Here is a 22,337-nt window from a genome sequence, read left to right as displayed (position 1 = left end):
AATCAAGCCTCAAACATGATGTACATACAATCTGCAGTCACGACGCCCCGAAATAGGTAGCGGATCAGGCATGTCGCTTGGCAGACCTATACTTGGGTCTCGATCGCTCTATCGTGGATTGTCAGCAGCTTCTAACGCGTCCAAACATCCGTTCAGGTCACCTTTCAAACCCCATTCGATGGCTCTGAAGATGATCTGTGTCTTGCTTCGCTGAATACCTAGGTTTGCACAGACCCAATCCCAGTCTACACCTTCGTCGATCCTGTTCCGTGGTGTGTCATCATTGCCAGGCTGCCATGTTGGAGGAACAGATTGTTCAAAACCGTCACTGCCGATGCTATCGTCCCCATCGCCGCTGGTAGCCGATTGCCTCCCGAGAAAGCTGGCTAGAGGTTGATACTGAGTGACGAGTTTCGTCGCCTCATGATCCCAGATCGCTGTCCTCGGCAGAACCAAGGTTGGTGGCAGTGCCACTTCTGCCTCCGCCGCCGTCGACATTCTTCGACTTGACGTCCACTCTGAAGCAAATCGAATGATTTCCTGGTACGCTGGACTCGGAGCCAGAAGCTTGTTGAATTTGAATTTATCCGGTATGCCAGCGCACCATTCTGGTATGGAGATACCTTGTTTGATCAGCCAATTCTGTTTGGAGGTCCACCAATAGTGGCATAATCGATCAATTTCCACGCGGTGCCAAGGTCCCATTAGTTGATCTGTGGATTGAAGCACGGCGCAATCGTGTTTCGCCATGGGTGACACGGAGTCACAGGACTGCTTTTGATCAGATGGACGGGCTGGTGACAGTGCCGTGATTAAAGAGGCTGGATCCAAAGATGAAGAGGATCCCAAAATGGTGGCAATAGTTTTCGCGACCGCCTTGGAGGTCGTCATCGGTGCTGGACGTTGTGGGATCGGAAGAGCATTCGAAGTACTCAAAGGCTTTGAGAATCCAGCTGGATACTCATGCTTCGGAGGCATCATTACCTGCTTTGCCACTGTCGTATCGTCCGTGCTTTGACGGGCGGCAGAGATGGGATGCGAGGGCGGGGCCGTTTTCACAGATATATTGGAGGCGATGGATTCGCGATGCGCGTGTCGAATGTAGGGGGTCTCGAGAGGTGAAGGTAGATGAATGACACTCGAGCGACGACGCTCATCTGCACCAGGGCGCTTCCCATTGTTCTATAGGGCAGCGTCAGTGGCAGAGTACAACCCATTCCCGCCGTAGACTCACCAGAGTCGAACAGGCCTTTTGGAGCATCTGGATGGTCTTGGCAATATTGTCGATCCGAGTCTGCTTGGTCGTATCACCCGATGGAACATCGGGAAAGAGGACATCTATTGGCGTACGGTTCTTGACGCACGAGTCAGGACTCCTGTATCTTTGATCACTCACCAGTAGATCCGTCATGTCTTTATGGAAGGTTTGTAAGACTCCAGCCATGGCCGTCTCAAAATCATCAATCGACTGGATAGCAACGGCAGGCTGAACTCTCCCTTCTTTGATCCTGGACCGACGACGATGAAATGGCGAACTGAGACCAGCCTTCGGGAGAATACCGCCACTCGTGATCGGAGAATGACTCGGGATAGGGTAGTGATTCGGCTCAGACCCTCTGGGAAACGAACGTGACCTGAAACTGAGAGATAATGGGTCTACGCCGAGTCCGTAGGTGTGGTCAAATGGTAGAGAGGGCTCTGTGCGTCTTCGTTTGTTTGGGTTGTGTTCGAACACCATTTCAGTCTTCGGTATCGGTGTCATAAAGCTTTGAGTAGCTGACTCCAGCGGGTCTTTGGTTGCTGTTGGTGTTGGTTGTTGCCTCACCCAAGAGTCCACAGGCAATATCATTTCACCCGCTGTTTCCTTTTGAGGAGGAAATTTGAATGATGCAGTCTCTCGAGCGAATGGCAGCGTGAAGGGATAGTCGGGATCTTGAAAGATATCTGCGGAATGAAGATATCTATCTTCGTTGGCAGAGAGAATGCCAAGGTCACAAGCGGTATCAGCTGTGGGTCTTGCGGGAGGATCGACAATCTTGACAGTGTCCAAGGACGGGAACTGAAAGTCACTGAATGGCAACGATGGGTTCGAGCTGTTGACCATGGTCGATGTGTCTATAGCAGTGTCTAGACATGTAGCAGGCCACGAATCATTGGCGAAGGGGATTGCGTAAGGGAGGTCTGAAGGTTGCTGGGGAGGAGAAGAACAGGTGGACTCGATAGTCGTCTTCCCGATGTCAAGTTCAAAAGGTATTGAAGAGCTCGGGAAGAGATCAAGGCTATTCCAGCCATCAATGGCAGTGGCCCCGATCAGTGGTTGAGTCGAGGGACAGTTTCCAAGCGCAGAACCGTCTGCGAATGCCTCGGGAGGTCCAGGAGCGAATCCTCTGTTTTCCAGCTCGTCTAAACCAGCGTCCCCTGCCGTCCCATGTGAGCCCTGTCTTGTATCACCGAACTGCTCATGGTCAGAGACGGTTCCTTGTTCCTCTGACACGATATCGTCCCATAGCTGTTGAAAGCGACTGAGATCATGAGGTCTGAAAGGATTAGAAGACCAAGAATCATCTTGTGCGCCATCCAGGCAGGTCTCCAATCGACTCTCCATCTTGAGCGGCTCTGTATCAGACTATGAGAAGACGGGGGAGAAAGAGAATGCTTGACTGGAGAGGGGTCCGAGCTGGCATAGGGGGGATATTGTAAGCGAGGCCGAAGACAGTGAGCTCATCGACAGCTCTTATCAGACCAAGCACTAGCGGGTCATCAAGTTGATTCCTGCTTGAGTTTAGACTTGGCTCAATCGTACAACTTCACAGTGGAAGATGGTGAGATGGTGGTTAGCGGGTGAAATCGGTTAGACTACCTGTCACACACCGCACACTACACCCTACATGGTCATCCCTTTGGGTCTTCGCTTAGAACATTGGCATCTTCTTGATCTTATCCCATCACCTGTTGGTGGATCACGTCAAAACGTTCATGAACATCGGGCAACAGTGACCGAGTCCAGTCCAGTGCCTCTTGAGTGTCTGTCACCTGGATACGAGAAACGACCGACGAAGCTGCTCCGCGGCGCCCTTTCTTCGATGACATGGAGCCTGATGCTCGCTGACAAAATGTCGGCTGATTTGACTTGACTGTCTCAGCCTACCTATCCTCAGAAGCATCTCTCAATCTCTCCTTTCAGGTCGAGTCTTGGCGTGGGGTCGAGAGAGTCGGTTTCAGAAGCAGTAGCCATCAAGACCAAAGGGAAACATACATATATGCCAGGATTATGTGTACAACTCGCGTCCGGTTTGGGGGGTTATCGATCGTGAACATGACAGATCGGGGCATATGAATGTCAGAGCGATGTCAAGGCATTTGACCTGTGTCCTAGGCTAGGCCTCAACATGCCCATTGCTCCAGTCTCAGAGCTGGCCGTCGGTCACTATGACATTTCCAATGTCTTTTCGAAGAACAAGACATAGGGTGCAATGCATCATTCGATTCTCGTTCAGATCGTCAATGAATAGCATCACTGAATCGCCCATCTGTAGTCAGTCCAACAAGGAAGCGTGCTGCATCCCGTCCTCCAGAAACGTGCGAACTGAAATGTTGGGTGTTATGAATATTGCTTCTGAAGAGGGAGGGACTGGGGAAACATTGCTCTTATGACGAGTTTGAAGGGATGCAGATAGGAGCGTTTTCTGAGCATGATGTCGCAAGTAGGATGCACCGTAAGACCCTGGTGACACCTCACTACGCTGCCAGACGTTTGACTAGACCCGAATGTATTTGTAGCCTCCGTCGAAGCATCCGACCGGCCTCGAAGGCTTCACCAATAGGACTACCGCCTCCTTCAGCCTCAAGTTCTCCCAACGCTTTCTTTGCTTCGACGTGAAGACTCAACAGCACCGCGGTGTTTGATTGTGTAATTTTATCTGAGAGGAGCGATGGCTCGCGTACAGAAATGTCAACGAGTACTCTGGTAGCGTGATCCGAGTCGATCAATGGATCTCGAAACTGATTCGGCGATTCCACTTCGAACAGGACATTTGTCTGATACGAGTCTGCCTGGATCATGGACAAGTCATGTCCTGTCATGTCAGTGCAGAACCTTCCGTGGGATGCTCACTGAATCCTTCGATGTCGATACTGTGGTCCCAGATGAACGGCAAAAAGACCTCCGGATCCCCAGCGACCACCTCGGCGATCCATGCCCATTCCACCGAGATGGCTCGAGTCAAACAGACGGGGGTAGTCAAGTTTAGACCATTGCAGATGATACCTTGGGTCATTGAACGGATCTCGTAATCGTCATCTTGGAGAAGTCGCACGAGTACACGATGAAAGGTGAGCAGGATCGAGGATGAAACATGTGACTGCGAGCTAGAGGAGGGGAAAAGGTGCCTATGCAAATGTTGTATGGCAAGAGCTGCGGAAGTCCTAGACGGCTTTGACTTGTCGATACGAGAGAACTTGTCGGCCGCAAGTATCATCTCGCTGAGACATTGGCTGTCGCTCAAATGACCACTGTCTCTCCTCAGCATCTGCAAATTGTTTTTAGCCTCCGCTTTTACAGGTTCGGAACCCACTGTTTTCGAGACCCATCCCAAAGCAATCAAAGATGCCTCACGCAATGGTACGTTGTGACCTTCCAGCATGATACCTCGCAGTCTCTTAGATATGGCGTTCAAACGTTCACACCCGATGCCATTCTCAGGTAGATTGAGCCTGACTAAAGCTCCCAAGGCAGCTTCCAAGACTGTTGGAGGTGACGCGCGCGATAGTACGATATCGGCGAGCTTGTTAAAGACGATTGCCTCACGTTGCTTGTCCACAGGGTCCACCTCCAGCTTTTCAAGACAGATCATGATGGCATGCTGAGGGATTCTGGACTTCAGCAATACCTCTGTCCTTTGTCCTCCAGCAATGACCGCCTTTGCCGCTTCATTCAAGAGCGTATCGGCACCTGGTAGCGATGATGTATGCCGCAGAATGTCATGACACAATGCCACAACTTTCCCCTCCATACTCGTTTGGGTGCATGCATGGCTGAAGGCTTTTGCCAACTGGATGCTGGCAGCCATAACGGACGGAGGGGTGAGCCGATGGTCCAGACCATTTAGGATCGCTTCGATTTGTTGATCAATCGTGACTCTCATGTCATCGTCCAAAGTCTCAAAGTCGATGACATCGCTGATAAGCCGAATCCAATAAAGAATGTGGCCGTGTCGAGCGTTATTCGACTTCAGAGCCGCAAAAGTCTTGGAGCAGATAGCAAGACTATCGAGCGTACTGAGAGGCGATTGCAAGCTTGACAGAGCTTGAGCAGCGACCTGGCGAATCTGCAGACAAAGGCTGCGTCAATATACGCCGTGTGGCCCAAGCATGCCGGATGGACCCACCTGCCACTCCTTGCTACAAAGGAAAGGTAGCACTTCCAGTCTCAAAGCCTCGGAGATCTCCTCGTCGACAGCTGACCATCGAAGACTTCGGATAATGATAAGGATCGGGAAGAGGGAAGAATGACCAGCTAAATCGACGCGCAAAGCTGCCTTGCGAAGTTCGACACGCAATGCAGGAAGAACGGAAGGATAACGCGCGTGCCAAGAGGCCAGCGTCTGACGCTTGGCTAACGTTTGTCGCGATTGAAAATAATCTTGAGCGCTGTCGGACGTCAGGAGGGATCGATGAATCAAGGAGGAAAAAAGAATCAGCCCGACATTGCGAACGTTCCAGCTGTCTCTAAGTCAGTCACAGAACCATGGCAGCCCGCGACTGCTCACTTTACAGACTCGAAGGCGGCCAGAGCGACTAGAATGGCGCGTTCGAAAGATCTATCCAAGTATTGCGAAGTACGTGAATCAAGCAAGATGATTTTCAGGATGTTGAACGCGTGAATCTTCGTGGCATCGTCAGAAGCGTCGTTCCTGACAGCAGCAACGGCGAGCAGGCGATCAACAGCAATCTTGAGCAGGTCATAGTCGGCGACCACGATAGAGAGGATAGAATATGGCAGAGCAGCCGATCTGCGAGTCGTTGAAAATGTGCTGCTAGTGATGGTCTCCAATTCTAGGTCAAGCCATGAATAAACAAGAGGCCTGAGTGATGCGATACGGTAGACACTGTCGACGAGGCGAGCGAGAGAACTGGCAATTTTTGAGAAGGTGCCGCGGTGTCGAACCTCATGCAGCCAGGAAAGAAGTCGTTTTCCAGCTGACTCAATGTCGTCCCGAGACCATATGATTTGCTTCTCACCACCTTGTGTCAAAGGCAGACTGCAAACGGTAGCCAGTAAGTCACTGCCCCCGGAATCATCAGCTGTGCCTTCATATGAGTATTCCCAACGTACCCCGCTTCGGTAATTGCTCGCCAACAACCGGATAGGAGACTCGAAAAATCAGACGGATCATTGTCTTCCTCTCCTCCGGCTTTCAGCACCTCGTATACCCGTGCTATCTCGTGATCGGGCCGTTCACTGGTTCCGCTCGACTTGAGTGATACGACAACCCGAGCAACGGCCCAGATCCGGTCAACGAGCGGAATAATCTCATGGAAGACTTCCTTCCAGTCAGCCTCGTGGTCAGATTGGAGCTGAACGCAAGCGATGACGCCGCTACACAAGTCAAATGAGTATTCCATCTAGAATGACGAACTGAAACTCACGATAGTGCAGAAATTATACCGTGTAGTGGTTTCTCGATGATGCCGGTAGCAACATCCTCTTCCGCCGCCTCCACACGCTTCTCCAGCAGCTTGATGAGAGATCGGACAAAGTCTACGCAGTACTCAAGGGATGCTCGTTTCGTCATCATTTCGAAGAGAATGCACATGACAGCTTTGCCCGCCTCGACTTGGGTCTTCCGTGGATGACTGATATTGAGAATCGCTGACTCCAGTGTCGTCTTCATCCCAAGATGGTCCGGCGATTCATAGCCCGGTAAGGGTATCTGAGCACATGCCAGACTGTGGGAAAATTAGACTCGACATCCGCGATATCACATAGCCATGGCTCACAGTGATCTGGCTTTGGAACGGACTTCGGCAAAGTTGCTCTTTTGACATGCGAGTAGGCTATCTACACGTCGGCGCGTGAAGATCTGCTCGTGCAGCTTGTTGTCGGAGCCAAGTTCGACCGTCAGCGCTCCAAGGATGTTTAATGCGATGATCGTTCTGACGATAGGGAATCGGAGTGCAGATTCCAATCCTGGGTCAATGATCACCTCAAGGAGCCAAGTGATGAAGCCTCGTATAGCTGATAGATCCTCCTCCGCTGGTCGTTTGAGCCGTCTGACAGTCTCAAAGGATTTGAACAGCTGAACGATCGTAGCAGTGAACTCGGATCTCGCGTATGCGTCTTGTAAAATGGCACAGGCTGAGATGGATCGTTGGTAAAGGCCCATCACTGGGGTCTTGAGACGATCTTTGGACGATAACAGGAGGCGCAGGGTGTCGATTTGGACGGTAGGGTCGGCATGAACCATAGCCGAGTCGAGGACTTCTGAGGGGAGATCTAGCAGGGAGACCTGGTTGGTAGCCACACACAGAGATGCGATAGCGATCCAGGCAGAAAGGTTCGAGCGTTCGTGACCATGTTCTCCGACCTGTGTGGCGTCGGACCGTTCAGACGGATTGGCACTGGGATGTGCAGGCTCAACCTCTGACAGGATCCGAAGGGGAATGGAAGGAAGCGCAGTAAAGAGTGAAGGGAGAAAGTATCGTACAGCGTGTGTCAGGGTCGTTGGCGGCGTGTTCATTTTGAACATTGGGACTATCTCGTCCACCACAATCGTTTCTTTTCGCTTATCATCGCCTGCGGTCGCTGCGAACATCTCTACCAGTAATTTACTGAAGATGGCACCTCGCCCGCTGGCTCCTTCTACGAGATCCATTTGTGAGCGGATTTTGACGAGGAGCTGGGATCGATCGATGCTTCTAGGTACAAACGGCAACAGCGTGTTGATCGCTATCAGGCTGTGCTTGGTCGATAGCTCTGTGCCGCACAGATGTACGAACAACGGAGTCAAAAGTCCATTGTAAGATGATCCGCCTGTGGAAGGAGCCTCCAGATCTTCAGTCATTCTGGCGAGAGCTCCAAAGGTATCCACAGATCGAATATGTCGAGGCTTTTGGCTCGTCTCCATTCCGTCAAGCAAGAGGTGCGCCAATGTACCGCCTGGAAGCACAGCTGGACCAAGTTTGACATGGACAAGGTCATGCCCTGCTTGCGGAAGCACCGGTAAAGCGGCTTTGAGTCTTCGGAACAGGACCAAAAGAAAGGCCAGAACTTCGAGAATCTCATCTTCTGGATACCTTTGCGTCGCGAAGTCTAAGGCTTCACCTAGAAGCGAGCTAAGCAGGTTCAGCATCTGGCTTTGGGATGACGACCTGGCAGAGCTCACGGTGAGCCTAGCTCTTCTGGTGGAGCTTTCTGAACGCGTTTCCGGAGATCTTGAAGCTTTTTAGAGGTCGCCTGCTCGATCACACGGACTGCTTCAGCTCCCATCCTGCTACCAGTACCCTTATTGGGGAAGATGCTGTTGCTGTGGACTGAAGGGCATCTCGGCTGATCTGGGATATTTTGGCTTTCCGAAATTTTGCTTCCGTGTAGGTCCATCATAAAAATACGGGAATCCTGCGAAAGGCGAATTCATATCTGCGTCAGGTTGGGCGAACGACGAACACTATCAGCATGTCCAGCTCGGGTCCGCACAATGGGACCGAGAGTGACTCAGAACATGAATTTGTTCATCAGATCGCGATTGAGGTGAGTCAAAAGATGAAAAATCGCGCCGTCAGCTAAGTGACATCCTAGATGTCGCGATTGATGAATTCCATCAATCCGAATGACTTGCTAGCGAGGAGGATCATTGATATCGCCAGGGGGAACAGGACAGGCGACGCCTTCATCAAGGGTGAGAGGACTGATTGACTGTATGAACGGTCGACTGAAGTCGCGTAGCCGTATCGACCTTTGGCAAGTTCCCTGAGGATGTCATGTTGTCCATTCATACTAGGATTCTGGTACACCTTGCCCAGACTGCCCAGCAACAGCAGAATGGAGGACATCAACAGCGGCGAGGATCAGACCATTCGCCTCCGAGGATGCTAGGTGCCGAGAGATCCAGCGGAGACGTTAAAGTAGACGGAATGGATCACGAGGAGAATGATACTCTTGCCGCTGAACCTCGGCGTAAAGGTGGACTGATGAGGTCAACAAACGTCAGTTAGACAGGGATCGATCTCGCAAGCATCTGACCTGACATCATGCGATAGGGTCCGACATTCAAAGCTCCTCGTCCTGCCGAGGGTTCCAAATACGGATTAGACAAGCTGGCGGCTGAGAAGCGCGCTGCAGCCGCCATGGCTGCCTCAGCCTCTCAGTCTCAGAGCTCAAAGCGACCGCGGAGCGAGCCTGAGGAGGATGAGAATGGAGCATCGGGCTCTGGTGGAGTATTCAAGGGTGGGTTCTCGCCTTCAAACATGCTCACATACTGCAGTACCTTCCGTTCCCATCAAGCGGGCAGCCGTTCGAGTCCGGCCAGACGAAACACCGAGCCACGGTGGCGGTCTGTCGGATACAGCGAGGGAACGCCTGGAAGCATACAGAAAGTCTAAGAACATGCCTTCGACCTCCACAGCATCCTCCACGAAAGATCGAGAAGGTGAACGCCAGCAAGGTCTGGGTGACTTTCAATCTAGGCTGAATCGCGTCTCGCACGGCGAGAGACGGCGCGACGATAGGGACGATCGTGACTCACGGAATGGCTCGTCTTCAAGTCAGGGCAGTGGCGAGAGACGAGACGATTGGGCTGGAGTAGGGTCATCCTCTCGGGGGAATAGAGGTAGGGAAGATGGCGGGAGTATGCGCGTACCGAATCGCGGGTGGGACGAGACTCCCAGTCGGGGACCGGGTGGATGGGGCAAGTCTAGCGATCCGAGACGTGGGATGGGATGGGATCAAACGCCGAGATCGTCCAGGGATAGTCGGGAGACGGAGGAAGAGATGGAAATGAATGCGAAGGAGTGGGAGGAGGAGCAGGTCAGATTGGACCGGGATTGGTACAATTACGACGATGAGGGCGCCGTGGTAAGCTGAGCCCTTCCTTTGAGTCGAGGAAATGAAGCTGAACTCTTTCAGGCTGGAGACGAGGAGCACAATCCGTTTGCCCAATGGGAGAATCTTGAATCATCCAAAGAGCAAGAACTGGAGGCCAAGGCAGTGAAACGCCAAACAGCTAGACAGGCTCAATTCGTAAGCTTGACCGACCCGTGCGAAAGCTCAAATTACTAGAACGCAGACAACGATCTATGGGAGACGAATCGAATGCAGCAGTCAGGAGTCGCAGCACGTCAAGGAGTAGACTCGGACTTTGACGATGATCAGGACTCCAAGGTCCATGTCTTGGTGCATGACTTGAAACCACCATTCCTCGACGGTACAGTGGCGTATACGAAGCAACTGGAGCCTATCAATCCTATCAGAGATCCAACGAGTGATCTCGCCATCTTCAGTAAGAAGGGCTCAGCTCTGGTCAGGGAGCGCAGGGAGCGACAGGAGCGTGAAAAGGTTAGCACTGATCGGCCTAAGAAACTCCTGATACATGCTCACGCTTTGACTAGGCCGCTGCCAAAGCAGCTTCAATCGCTGGGACTACCCTCGGTAACATTCTAGGTATCAAAGACGAGCCAGATCTTGGCGAGGAGGGGCAAAAGGTGGACGAAAGTAACTACAAATCTGGCTCGCAATTTTCCTCACATCTTCAAAAGTCTGAAGGGGTATCTCAATTTGCGAAGACTCGTACACTGCGACAACAACGAGAATACCTTCCTGCCTTTGCAGTCAGAGAAGAGTTGATGGCCCACATTCGAGATCACCAAGTCATGGTGATTATCGGAGAGACGGGATCCGGCAAGACAACTCAACTCGCTCAATTCCTGTATGAGGAAGGGTACTGTCAACACGGGATGATCGCCTGTACTCAGCCTCGGCGTGTCGCTGCCATGTCCGTCGCCAAGCGAGTCAGTGAAGAGATGGAGTGCGAACTTGGCACGACCGTCGGATACTCCATCCGATTCGAAGACTGTACTGGACCCGAAACAAAAATCAAGTACATGACGGATGGTATTCTACTTCGAGAGTCCCTCAATGAGGGCGACCTGGACCGGTATAGTGCCATCATTCTCGACGAGGCGCATGAAAGGTCACTGAGTACGGATATCCTGATGGGTCTCCTGCGCAAGATCTTGACCAGAAGACGAGATCTCAAGCTCATTGTCACCTCGGCTACGATGAACGCGGACAAGTTTTCCCGGTTCTATGGTAATGCGGCCACGTTTACCATTCCTGGAAGGACCTTCCCGGTCGAGATTTTCCACAGTAAATCGCCCTGTGAAGATTACGTTGATAGCGCGATCAAGCAAGTCTTGCAAATCCACCTGTCGCAGCCCAAAGGTGATATCCTGGTATTCATGACAGGTCAAGAGGATATCGAAGCAACTTGTCAGGTCATACAGGAGCGTCTAGAACAGCTCGAGGATCCAGAGCCTCTGGCCGTCTTACCCATCTACTCGCAGATGCCGGCGGATCTACAAGCCAAGATCTTCTTACCCACCGCCGACGGGCGACGGAAGGTCGTTGTTGCCACAAATATCGCAGAAACCTCTCTTACTCTTGATGGCATTCTGTACGTTGTGGATGCGGGGTACTCCAAACTCAAAGTCTACAATCCTAAAGTCGGTATGGACGCTTTGCAGATCACGCCAATCAGTCAAGCGAATTGCTCCCAGCGTACTGGTCGTGCAGGTCGTACCGGGCCTGGATTCTGTTACCGCCTGTACACCGAGACTGCTTATCTGAATGAGTTGTTCCCAAACAATATTCCAGAGATTCAGCGAACCAACTTGGCCAACACGGTATTGTTGCTCAAGACTCTAGGTGTGAAGAACCTGCTCGAGTTCGATTTCATGGATCCACCACCTCAGGAGAATATCCTCAACTCTATGTACCAGCTTTGGGTGCTCGGGGCACTTGACAATATCGGGGACCTCACACCGACCGGTTTGAAGATGGCAAATTTCCCTATGGAGCCGTCGCTTGCGAAGATGTTGATCGTCGCGACAGAGTACAAATGTTCCGCCGAAATGCTCACTATTGTGTCCATGCTTTCCGTCCCTTCCGTCTTCTATCGACCACTTCAACGAGCCGAGGAGAGCGATGCGGCGAGGGAAAAGTTCTTCGTCCCTGAGAGTGATCATCTCACTCTCCTCCACGTATACACACAGTGGAAGAGCAATGGGTACAGCGATCACTGGTGTATGAAGCACTTCCTGCATCCGAAGCTCATGAGAAAGGCTCGAGAAGTCCGAGGTCAGCTGGAAGAGATTATGCAGACGCAAAAGATGGCAATTCTCTCTGTGGGAACGGATTGGGATATCGTAAGGTGAGATCGGGGCCCGCCTTCTGAGCGACCGTGGATATTGGCCGAAACCTGACTCCTGCCAGGAAATGTATCACTGCTGGATATTTCCATCAAGCTGCGCGAGTCAAGGGTATCGGAGAGTACATGAACGTCCGGACAGGAGTGAGCAGTATACGTCTATCTCCTTGAGAGGCCTCTCGTTGACATCCTACCGCAGTTGCCTTGTGTTTTACACCCCACCAGCGCGTTGTATGGGCTTGGTTGTGAGTCGCTTGGATTGCGACAGAGCGAGAATCGCGGCTGATAGAACCCAGATATGCCTGATTATGTCGTATATCACGAATGTGAGTGCTGAAAGGTGTAAACGACTCGCAATCCAGCGCTGACAGTGTTCCAGTGGTCTTGACATCGAAGCGTATGTGGCCTCAGTGCACGACACGAGAGAGATCCGTACTGATTTTCCTCAGAGTACATGATGTGTGTGACGTCTGTCGACCCGTATTGGCTGGGTGAGTCATCTACACTACAACCTTCGAGATGTCTCGCTCACCGATGCCGCAGCCGAACTCGGAGGTGTCTTCTTCTCCATCCGTGAACGAAACTTCGACGCATTGGCTCGGGCGAAGGCAAACAGAGATTTCAGCAAGAGAACAGAGCTTGAGGCAGACATGGCGAAGCAGCGAGAGGAGTGAGTCGTTCTGCCCGGGATGTGTATTCCGCTAACAATGTCGACAGGATCGAGCGGAGCAAAGCCGAAAAGATTCGATCCGAGGCGATCACCAGGACACCAAGGATCGGAGGTGTAGGTGGCGGGACGACGGCGATGACTCCGCGTCGGGCTGGCATTGGAGCTGGTGTCAGGTCATCGGCCACGCCTCGTCGCCGTGGTGGGGGGATCTAATGGAACTATCAGTCTGTAACATGTAGCATATTTTAAGGGTATCGCCAAATGGGCTGCGGGCGTCGGTCTCTTTTCCAAAAAAAAAAGTCGGGTCGATGACGATCCGGGGTCGTGACATATCGTGTTCATACATATCATAGTCTGCACTGGAAATGAGCAGCTCGAGACTATGTGAAGCCATTGCTTCAAGCAGTCGTACACTTGTGCATGCTGCCCGTCTCCCGCGTCATCGCCCTGGGTCAATCTCGTTGATCTCTCGATCCCGCATCTCCGTCCGATCGCTTTCGCCATCCCAACACGCCAGTAGCTCGGCTCGATTCTTCTCCTCGTCGCGCTCGAGTCTATCGGATCCTCAGCCTTCACGGTATTCCAAGTTCGACACTTCTATGAAGTCAGATGTCCGTGATTCCTCCATTGACCCAAATTCACCAACCGTCTTATCCAATATCGTCAATGCGGATGAAGGTCTGTTGACAATCACCAAATTCTCAGAACATGGCATACAGTTCAACGACGGCACAGTCACGCGATCCGGAGTCTTGGTATTGGGAGGTCAAGTCTTTGGATGGGATGTTCAAGCGCCCGTGGTCAAATCTGGTCAGAGGAGTGGTGGTGGTGGTGGTGTTGAGGGACTGTGGAAAGAATGGACTGAAGACAGGTTTGCCCTCCTTGAATTGGTCACCCCAAAGCCTGGTACGTTTGGAAGCAATACAGTACATTTTGAAAGTGAAACACTCGGCTGATACCTCATCCAGAGATACTACTGTTCGGGACGGGCAGCCGACCTCTTCCTGTACCGCAGAGGATGAAAGACTCAATGTCAAAATTAGGGATCTCACTGGACGTCATGGATTCTGTGAGTTGTCTTGGATCGCCGAGCTGCCTGCACACAGGAGCCAAGGCTAGCGTGGTGTGACGCTCTGGGGTCACTGCTGATTGGACTGCTCACAGCGTAATGCTGCGTCGACATTTAATCTGCTTCAGGAGGAAGGACGTCAGGTCGGACTGGCACTTTGTCCTCTGGTGTCGACGGCGTCATAGGCGCTAGCCCTTGAAGGGGGCCAGAAACATCGGCCGTCAAGTTCTTAGTAACTGAGCATAGCCGCGAGCCATGGATTCGGCGCGGGCGAAGATGTGAATCTTGTAGTATCAAGGTCTGTAATCTGTGCATTGCGTCTCTCTTTCAATTAATCATACACTATCGGTTACATCAGTAAAGAACACTGCGTACACGTCCTGGACACTCACCATGTATCAGAGCATAGCCACCAATCCAGAACAAGAGGAAGCCGAGGAAGTTTTCCTGGCCCAATCCCATCAATCCTACCCATCCTCTCCATTTGCGGACACCTATACGATCTGAGCCGACCAACGGGACGTGAGACCCAGCCACGTATTTGCCCATGTTACCGTGACAATTGATGATGCCAAAGACTAGTGCTGAAGAGACCGCTGTGAGAAGGTAGAGGAGGAAACCAGTGTAGTTTTGAAGGCCGAGAACGCCAGCGACTAGGCCAGAAAAACAGGCAGAGAGCTGAGACTTGTCAGCGCCGGCAGACTCGAGATAGGATAGAGAGAATGAGAGTAGCAGCTATGACCAGGCGAGGGAAGAGCGAAAAGGAGCCTTATAGACATACTGTGGATAAAGAAGACAAGACTCTAACATTGTGCTGAACAGCGGGAGGGAATAACGGGGATGCTTTACCAGCTGTCGAGCTAGTATCACCAGGTGCAGGGGCACCAGGTACTGGAGGCTGGGCCACTTGGGGCCCTGCCATACTAGGGTCCATGACGATGCAGTCGGAGTTGTCGAAAGGTCGTAATGTGTATGTTCAGATTCCACAGTGTCAGAATTGAAGCGCCCGTTCAAATGATCTGGGCGATGGATTTTATGAGTGGCAGTCAGTCATGCCCTGGAACCCGTACCCTGCTATCTTTCAAAACCCCACCCGATGCATGCCTGCGTCCGACTACAGACTACAGACCGAGAAGCCAGCCTCATCTGCCAGAGATTAAGAGCTACAATGTCCAAACAATCAGCGGCCTCACAAAGCCATCCCTGGCGCAGGCTGAACATAGTCTGAATCCGAATAATTCATGACTCTCAGCCTGCTAGGAGTCTCCCTTCCGCTGATGGAGGGATTATCAAATCCTGAGACAGGGATGACCATGGGGTTACTTGCCCTTCTCATCGTCGAGTCATAAGACACCACCCGATTGGTGGGTGTCACGGTACCGCTCGATCCGGGACTGGAAGGGGTCACTGGCCTAATATTGATGGACGGTGCGGATCCCCTTCTGCCCATATCGACGAGAGTTCTCCCTCCCAGAGGAGAAGAGACGGCTCGAGGAGAGCCACTCAATCTCGTCAGATGAGGGTTGTGAACGTTCAGAGGGAGAGTCTCCGAGACTCGCCTGCCATGTCCGGGTTGAAGGACGACTCGATTAATGGAAGGCGAAGTCGGTGTCCTTGGCGAGAGAGTCTCAGTGTGGGCATGAGATCTCAAAGTTGAAGAAGGATCAATGGATCGGAAGGCAGGTCTGATTTGAAGTTCCTGAGCCAACATATTCCAGTCGAGTCCATCCGTTTGAGACGGATGGAAATTGTCGACGGGTTGAGTGGGCGTCATGGATCCAGGGTCCAGCTCAAGTCCGGGTACGAGGTGCGCTTGACCATCATCTGTTGGGGTACCGACTCGCGGCGAGCTATCGGTACCGACGGGAACAAGAATTTCACCATCGTCAGAGAAAGGGTTGTGGCTGCTACAAGTAGAAGCTACGCCGGCAGAGCTAGGTGGACGTTGAGTGGGACCGGTGGAGATGGACGGGTTTCGAGAAGGAGGAGCACTTCGATTCTGATCCACTTTACCGAGACCAAAGTCGATTTCTTCCCATTTCATAGACTTCTCGTTCAGCCGCGATGTCTTTCGCATAGATCCGCCGGCTCCTGGAGCATTCGAGGAGGTTGAGTCGGACCTGTTCCGACGGGCAATCCGTTTCACTGCGGAGACAATGTCTGTGAAGGCATTTCCTTCCTTCTCGTTGGCATCTCGCCCAAAGGAGAATTGAGTGTCGGTACGGCGAAGTCGGACAGGCTGGACGGGTCTCGTGAAGTCGCCATCATCATCTTGAGCAGAGAACGAAAAGTGTTTGGCCATTCGTCGCTTTCGATTGATGCGGACTTGACGACGGATGAAGAACAAAAGAACAGGCACAATCAACAAGATACCAACGACAACAGGGACGACGATAGTCGTCGTCGTCTTTTCAGATGAAGGAGCAGACATGTCCGACTTTGTTTCGGTAGGGGATGTCGCTGCGACTCCAACATTGGTACTGTTTGATGAATTGTTGACTGTGTACTGGTCGAGCATGTCGGCGGACCAAGACGACTTCCAGGTCCACTCGCTGATGGACGGACCTCTTGCGTCAAGATAAAACACATCCGAACGTGGTACGCCGTCAGGGCTCAATCCGAAAGCGATGATCATGACGCCGGATGGAGTCATGATGGACGTATGGTATGCGGCGCCAGTGGAGGCAGGAGGTTGCAGGTTCGAGGGAGAAGACCACACCCAAGAGGTGGTGTTGAGGACGGCGAGTAAGGAGCTTCCATCAGTCGCGGATCCTTCTGACTGGGGATTAGACCCGCCATGGAGGACACTAGGGAAGAGGTCAGCTTATCACGGCGTGTCCAGGAAAGTTGAAAAAGCTCACAGCAAGTCGAGACTTGGGTGAGCTACCAAAGTAGCTCCCAATCGACCTGATGGGACTTGACCAGTCGTTGATTGCGACTGCCATCCGTTGGCCTTGGTCCACATTCCGATGGTGTCAAGCGAAACAAGCGCTCCGGTGGAATCCTGACCGGCAACGAGATACAAGGAGTGATCTGGTGCATGGGCAAGGGCAAAATCAGAGATTGCCAGATCTGAACCAGTCAGATCGGTGGGTAAGTTTCGAGAGGAAATCATGGAGCCCGTCCCGAGGGGAAGAGACAAGATGTCTGACACGGGATAGGTGTATGTGGCGGAGGCTGAGAGAAAAAGGTCAGCGCGTTGGAAGATGCGGCCTTGAGTAGCACTCACAACAGACATAGTGGTCCGAGATACCACCTACGACCATAATAGCACCTTGACTGGAACCATTATCCACCCAAGTGGCAGCAGCTCCTCGCCTCCGAACAAGTCGGGTCGGGTTGGCCGCGGTCCACCCATTGGAGCCAGGGCCAAGGGTATGAGTGACGGCATCCGAACCGCAATTCGAGGTCATTCCTCCAACGACGATGATCGAGTTACCATCCTCGGCCAGAGTTGCCGAAGCGAATGCATGAGGAGGTAGTCCCGTTGTCGGTCCAGTCAGGAACGAAGGATTGTCTTGGTTGAGCTGAACCATTTTCCGTCAGAGTCCGAAATCTCCCCCTGGCAATCAAACTCACAGGCAAGATCAACACATCATTGGTGATCTCTTCATTGGCCTCAACGACCTGACCTCCAATCACGTACATTGCCTGATGTCCAGGCACGTAAACGGACTGGTGACCCCATCGCCCAGCGGGAGGGGATGCCATGGTGAATGGCAGAGAGAAGAGGGAGAGCCCCAATCCCACAGCGCTGAAGGTGAACATTGCGGGGCAGCGGGCTCAGTGGAGTCAGGAGAAAGTGAATGAATGTGAGGTCCTCGTCTAGAGGAATGTGAGTGTAATTTTTCGCTGAGCCTGCAGCACGGAATGACCAGATGAGAGAAGATGAGTTAGAAGGAGTAGAGATGGGAGAAATACATGTATCGCTCTTTTTCTTCCTGGAGCCCTTCTGTCAGCGATCAGGCAGGACCCTGGCCCCTTGTGCGCAGCCCCCCCCTCTCTCTCTCTTCCTCTCTGTGTTCTAGGAACAGTCCATCCGGGAGAACATTTTTGGAAGATCAGCCTTCTATCTGATGGGATATATCAGAAGTCAAAGACAGCCAAAAGTGCAAGCCTCCCAGGAGGAGGGTAAACGGCGGAAAGCGCCGAGCCCAGTGACGAGACACATGCTTACGTCAGATACTACTCCCCTATTTTCCACGTGGCTCAGAAGTTCAAAAGTTTATGTGCATTGGAGAAAAAAAGTTGAAGCGAAAGGAGTCGGTGAATCAGTTGAACAACTTGTACAGTCTTCTGTCAGGTCTGAAGCAGCGACAGAGACAGCTTGATTGCTTCAGAGAAGACGACAAGTAATACCAGTACCTTGCACGTTCTCATCGCTTAATCGGCCAGCTTCATTCCCCCGCCTCCTCCCGCAGCATGTCCGACGAGGCCATCAAGGTGGATGCACCTGTCGAGGCTGTTCCCGAATCAACAGTCCCAGCAGAGCACTCCGAGGAAACTTCCTCCTCGACCCTTGAAACCAAGACAGAGGCTCAAGAATCGAACTCCACTGCCGCCAAGTCTAGCGAGAAGGCCAAACCTTACGCTGACGATATCTCCGACTCTAAACCAGATGCAGAATACGATCTGACAGTACCTGAGATTGAAGGCAAGACCAGCGAGGAGGTCGAGGACCTCATGGCCAAAGTTGCGAAGCAGAGTGAGTAAGCGTGACTTCGTCATTTTCGTAGTGTCTGACATAGCACTGTAGTCAACTTTTACTTCTCCGATGCCAACCTTCCTCAGGACAAATTCTTCTTCACCCTCACTGTGTGCAACCCCCAAGGATGGGTTCCTATCGAGACCATCATGACCTTCCAGCGAATGCGAGAATTCGAACCTTTAGGCGTTCAATTTGCCGCTAGAGCCGTGAGACGAGTCATCAAGAGCGAAGGCAGCGATCCGTTGTTGTCAGTCAGCGAGCATGGTCTCAACGTCCGCAGAATTAGGAAGCTCGAGCAGGGGTCCGGATCTAGCGCCTACGATCGTTCGGTCTATGTCGTAAGTTTCATGCGTTAGCCGAAACCGGAATTTGGACTTACAGCCTTGCAGAAAGGATTTGGAGAGGGCGATACCGAGGAGAACACTCAAGAAGCGTTGGAAAAGTACTTTGAGCAATTCGGCGAAATTCTGGCAGTTAGGAAACGAAAAGAAGATGCACCAGGTGCTGGGACACATTCGACCTCAGTCGCCAAGAAGGGCAAGTTCAAGGTGAGTTCTTCCTCCATGCCCACCGGGTTCCTTTGCAGCTCACTTACCTCACTCAAGGGGTCAGTCTTCGCCGAATTCCGGCATGCTTCAGATATGGAAAAGTTCTTGGCACTCGAGGAGCTGCCCAAGTTCACTCCTGATGGACCAAGCATGACATTCATGTCCAAGTGAGCGAATTCATGTGACAATTGCAACCATTTCTGATGCCACGTCCTTCGCCAGAGACGCCTACGTCCAGATGAAGGCTAAGGAGAAGGGGATTGACATGAAGAGCTCCAAACGTGGCCCAGACAGACATCAGCGATCTGTTCCAGGCAAGTTCAACGCCTTCAAAGAAATGGCCAAGATCGAGGCCGGAGAGCTCCCAGATCTTGCCAAGATCGCGCCGTCCACAGCCGTTATTGGCAAGCCTCCTGCCGTTAGATCTACACAGAGAGATGGACGAGACAGCAACAAGCGATCAAGAGATCGAGATGACGATGGAGAGGACAAGAGGGCTAAGTGGGCAAAGCTTGAAGTGGGTGGTCATGTCTGGGGTCATTGTCGAGCCTCTGCTGAACATGCCCTTCAGGATCTCACCCTCGAGTACAACGGCGTTGAGCTCAAGTGCGATCCTACTACTGGAGAGGTTCGGGAACCTGAGAAGGTTGCTTTCACACCCAACGCCGTGGTCAAATTCGTCAACTGTGGCAAAGATGGTGACTGGAAGGACTTGAAAGTGAGCATTTCACATTCTAGGTGGCAAGCTTGTGCTGATTGTATGTTAGCAACGGGTCATCGACAATGGCATTGAGAAGCCTTTCATCGCTTATCCTCCTGGATCCGAGTTTGGACGACTTGCCAAAAGTGACGGTACCGAGATCTCAGAGGATGAGATTCGGAAATTGAACGAGGCCAATATCCCCTTCGGAGGCTCCCAACTGCTGTGGGAACGCATGCCTGAGGATGCTCAGCGAGATTTCTGGGTTATCCGAGCAAACTTCCAGGGCAAGATGCTTGCGGACAAGCAGAACGGCGAGCGAAAAGGAAACGGGCATTGGGAGGATCGACGGAACGGTGGAGGCAGAGGACATGGAGGACGAGGTGGTGGACGGGGAGGACGAGGGGGCAGAGGAGGTGGCAGAGGTGGCAGAGGAGGACGTGATGGTCGTGGGGGCCGAGGAGGACGTGATAGGGATAGAATGGACGAGGACGATTCGGGTATGCCCCCGAAGGTAGCTAAAGCGACCAACGATGACTAAAGTTGTCAGGAGGGCTTTTTGTCATCAAATCGTAGAGGAGACTGGCGTGTCCTTTGTAGGGCAGATCGAAAGATTTGATATGAGTTAGATGTAACGATATGACTTGCGTGCAATGATATACATGCTCTCAAGCAAACACCTTCTTCCTGCTCAATTGATCCTCACCCACTTCCTCTCTTCTGCGCTTGCCTCGCTCATCACGTTCCGATTGACCTTCCTTCCTCACTCTGTACTTCTCACCTTGAGCCCTCTTAACGCCCGCCCTCATGGCCGTGGGACTGACGAATTCGGCATTCTGGAACAACGTGGGTCCGCCGAAAGATCCCTCAAAGATCCTGATTGGGGTCATGACGAGACGGGGTCCGATCTCAACGAGAGAAGTCTGTGGTGGTCCAGATGGTTGCTGTGGGTCTTTCTCGATTATCTGAGGAGTATCAAAGTGAGTAAACGGAATACGAATGCCTCTTGCGCGGCGTACCTGATAGTTTCTGAACCAGATCTTGTTATCAAGGATAGAGAAGAGGAGAATGTGATCGATGAATGGTTTCAGCTTCCGAGATGTCCTTGGGACACTGAAGACCTGGGCATTATGTTCAGCGCGGGACGTAACGGATCAATGACCACCACTGACATGCGTGAACATCTCCTTGAGCAATTTCCAGTGCTCGTCCTCGTCCCAGCCACCGTCAAATACACAGATACCTCGACTGCCTCGAAGACAATTTCCAGTCATCTTGAGCTCATCCATCGTGTGGATGTTCTGCACGTGACACTTGACAGACGGGCCATTGGGTGCTCGACAGAGCCACAAGTACAGGTCCTCATGTCGCCTGACTTCGAAGAAAAGAGTATTGTTGCACGAGTGAAGATCCGCGATTTCGTTGACCAGGTGCAAAGAAGATTTGGTGTCGAGCTTCGAATCTGAAGGCTGCCTTAGCACATATGGATCATTTTGAGGAAGCAGCAACAGGCCTCTCACCCTTCTTTGTATGCGGCAAGAGGACCTCCAAATCTCTCATGAGGTGCCTGTGTCTCTGCGTCACTCCTCTCGAACAGAGCATCAAGACTTTGTCCTTTCTCGGTTTCGAGCTGGAACCTTCGGCAGATTGTTCCAATTCATTCTGGTCGGCCTTTGATTTGCCCTTATATCCAGCTCCACCTCCCTCTCCCATGCCCTTGTGTTTTGCACTCTTCAGCAAACTCGCCATAGTGTCCGATGTGTCGAAAATATCGCCAGGAAGTGAAACTTTGTCAAAAAGGTGAGAATCTCAAAACTTTTGGTCAGACAGAGCCAATCCGCTTTCACGTGGTACGGAGATTCAAGCTGTACTCCGTGGTCTATCAACTCCGATCAGGGACAGCCAGGGCATCATCTTCCGCCGGCAATCCCTTCCCCTCCTCAAGGAACGGGAGCAGCGGTCGGATCTATACATACAGTTTGCCTGCTGAGCGGCGGCTGGACTGATATCCCCGTCCCTGCCTCCCTCTGCTCCTCAGCACGGCCTCCACGAGATGAATGGGGTTGAAAGTAGTATCGCCAAAGGGGAAAGATTGGGCATAAATCAGGCTATCCATCCCAAAATTAACAAACATCGGATAACCCTGCCGTAAGAGCCTTCCTTCCTTCCTTCCCACTTTGTGCCCATATATATTCCCTGATTCTGTAAAGTTTTGTCGGG

At 52.1% G+C, this 22,337-nt stretch overlaps 9 protein-coding genes across 9 annotated transcripts; 4 read left to right on the top strand and 5 right to left on the bottom strand.

Annotated features, from left to right (window-relative positions):
* Positions 1 to 108: 108 nt before the first annotated feature.
* Positions 109 to 2,605, bottom strand: BD324DRAFT_680694 (hypothetical protein; the record flags this gene model as incomplete). The annotated part of the gene is made up of 3 exons (XM_022019090.1): positions 109 to 1,182; positions 1,235 to 1,354; positions 1,397 to 2,605. 3 exons carry the CDS (start codon positions 2,603 to 2,605, stop codon positions 109 to 111), a joined length of 2,403 nt encoding a protein of 800 aa, XP_021871802.1.
* Positions 2,606 to 3,602: 997 nt separating this feature from the next.
* BD324DRAFT_623421 (putative death-receptor fusion protein-domain-containing protein) lies at positions 3,603 to 8,526 on the bottom strand. The gene is made up of 9 exons (XM_022015580.1): positions 8,385 to 8,526; positions 7,000 to 8,334; positions 6,649 to 6,948; positions 6,335 to 6,598; positions 5,769 to 6,284; positions 5,388 to 5,721; positions 4,575 to 5,327; positions 4,115 to 4,529; positions 3,603 to 4,076 (listed from the first exon to the last, which is right to left on the bottom strand). Exons 1-9 carry the CDS (start codon positions 8,486 to 8,488, stop codon positions 3,739 to 3,741), a joined length of 4,359 nt encoding a protein of 1,452 aa, XP_021871801.1. The 5' UTR covers positions 8,489 to 8,526; the 3' UTR covers positions 3,603 to 3,738.
* A 676-nt stretch (positions 8,527 to 9,202) lies between these two features.
* BD324DRAFT_401467 (hypothetical protein) lies at positions 9,203 to 10,861 on the top strand. Its single transcript, XM_022012683.1, has 6 exons — positions 9,203 to 9,204; positions 9,259 to 10,072; positions 10,124 to 10,237; positions 10,277 to 10,552; positions 10,606 to 10,708; positions 10,753 to 10,861. The coding sequence occupies exons 2-6, from the start codon at positions 9,407 to 9,409 to the stop codon at positions 10,755 to 10,757; spliced, it is 1,164 nt and encodes a 387-aa protein (XP_021871800.1). The 5' UTR covers positions 9,203 to 9,204; positions 9,259 to 9,406; the 3' UTR covers positions 10,758 to 10,861.
* A 598-nt stretch (positions 10,862 to 11,459) lies between these two features.
* Positions 11,460 to 13,417, top strand: BD324DRAFT_401469 (P-loop containing nucleoside triphosphate hydrolase protein). The gene is made up of 9 exons (XM_022012684.1): positions 11,460 to 11,669; positions 11,720 to 12,425; positions 12,488 to 12,566; positions 12,622 to 12,667; positions 12,719 to 12,748; positions 12,802 to 12,819; positions 12,872 to 12,913; positions 12,966 to 13,092; positions 13,140 to 13,417. Exons 1-9 carry the CDS (start codon positions 11,660 to 11,662, stop codon positions 13,303 to 13,305), a joined length of 1,224 nt encoding a protein of 407 aa, XP_021871799.1. The 5' UTR covers positions 11,460 to 11,659; the 3' UTR covers positions 13,306 to 13,417.
* Positions 13,418 to 13,422: 5 nt separating this feature from the next.
* BD324DRAFT_623416 (NADH dehydrogenase 1 alpha subcomplex assembly factor 3) lies at positions 13,423 to 14,482 on the top strand. The gene is made up of 3 exons (XM_022015579.1): positions 13,423 to 13,998; positions 14,061 to 14,161; positions 14,257 to 14,482. The coding sequence occupies exons 1-3, from the start codon at positions 13,458 to 13,460 to the stop codon at positions 14,344 to 14,346; spliced, it is 732 nt and encodes a 243-aa protein (XP_021871798.1). The 5' UTR covers positions 13,423 to 13,457; the 3' UTR covers positions 14,347 to 14,482.
* Positions 14,460 to 15,156, bottom strand: BD324DRAFT_623414 (hypothetical protein). The gene is made up of 3 exons (XM_022015578.1): positions 14,943 to 15,156; positions 14,554 to 14,839; positions 14,460 to 14,503 (listed from the first exon to the last, which is right to left on the bottom strand). The coding sequence occupies exons 1-3, from the start codon at positions 15,093 to 15,095 to the stop codon at positions 14,493 to 14,495; spliced, it is 450 nt and encodes a 149-aa protein (XP_021871797.1). The 5' UTR covers positions 15,096 to 15,156; the 3' UTR covers positions 14,460 to 14,492.
* An 84-nt stretch (positions 15,157 to 15,240) lies between these two features.
* On the bottom strand, positions 15,241 to 18,251 carry BD324DRAFT_680689 (hypothetical protein). The gene is made up of 4 exons (XM_022019089.1): positions 17,741 to 18,251; positions 17,391 to 17,688; positions 17,023 to 17,338; positions 15,241 to 16,968 (listed from the first exon to the last, which is right to left on the bottom strand). Exons 1-4 carry the CDS (start codon positions 17,927 to 17,929, stop codon positions 15,351 to 15,353), a joined length of 2,421 nt encoding a protein of 806 aa, XP_021871796.1. The 5' UTR covers positions 17,930 to 18,251; the 3' UTR covers positions 15,241 to 15,350.
* A 96-nt stretch (positions 18,252 to 18,347) lies between these two features.
* On the top strand, positions 18,348 to 20,768 carry BD324DRAFT_645356 (hypothetical protein). The gene is made up of 7 exons (XM_022017610.1): positions 18,348 to 18,866; positions 18,918 to 19,207; positions 19,259 to 19,417; positions 19,475 to 19,584; positions 19,640 to 19,934; positions 19,989 to 20,135; positions 20,185 to 20,768. Exons 1-7 carry the CDS (start codon positions 18,584 to 18,586, stop codon positions 20,656 to 20,658), a joined length of 1,758 nt encoding a protein of 585 aa, XP_021871795.1. The 5' UTR covers positions 18,348 to 18,583; the 3' UTR covers positions 20,659 to 20,768.
* On the bottom strand, positions 20,764 to 21,898 carry BD324DRAFT_623408 (putative ribosomal large subunit assembly and maintenance-related protein). The gene is made up of 4 exons (XM_022015577.1): positions 21,638 to 21,898; positions 21,290 to 21,579; positions 21,137 to 21,238; positions 20,764 to 21,082 (listed from the first exon to the last, which is right to left on the bottom strand). The coding sequence occupies exons 1-4, from the start codon at positions 21,864 to 21,866 to the stop codon at positions 20,786 to 20,788; spliced, it is 918 nt and encodes a 305-aa protein (XP_021871794.1). The 5' UTR covers positions 21,867 to 21,898; the 3' UTR covers positions 20,764 to 20,785.
* Positions 21,899 to 22,337: the final 439 nt, after the last annotated feature.

This window comes from Kockovaella imperatae, assembly GCF_002102565.1.
Source record: "Kockovaella imperatae strain NRRL Y-17943 chromosome Unknown BD324scaffold_5, whole genome shotgun sequence".
NCBI lineage: Eukaryota > Fungi > Basidiomycota > Tremellomycetes > Tremellales > Cuniculitremaceae > Kockovaella > Kockovaella imperatae.
This window is presented reverse-complemented; position numbering and strand designations above follow the sequence as displayed.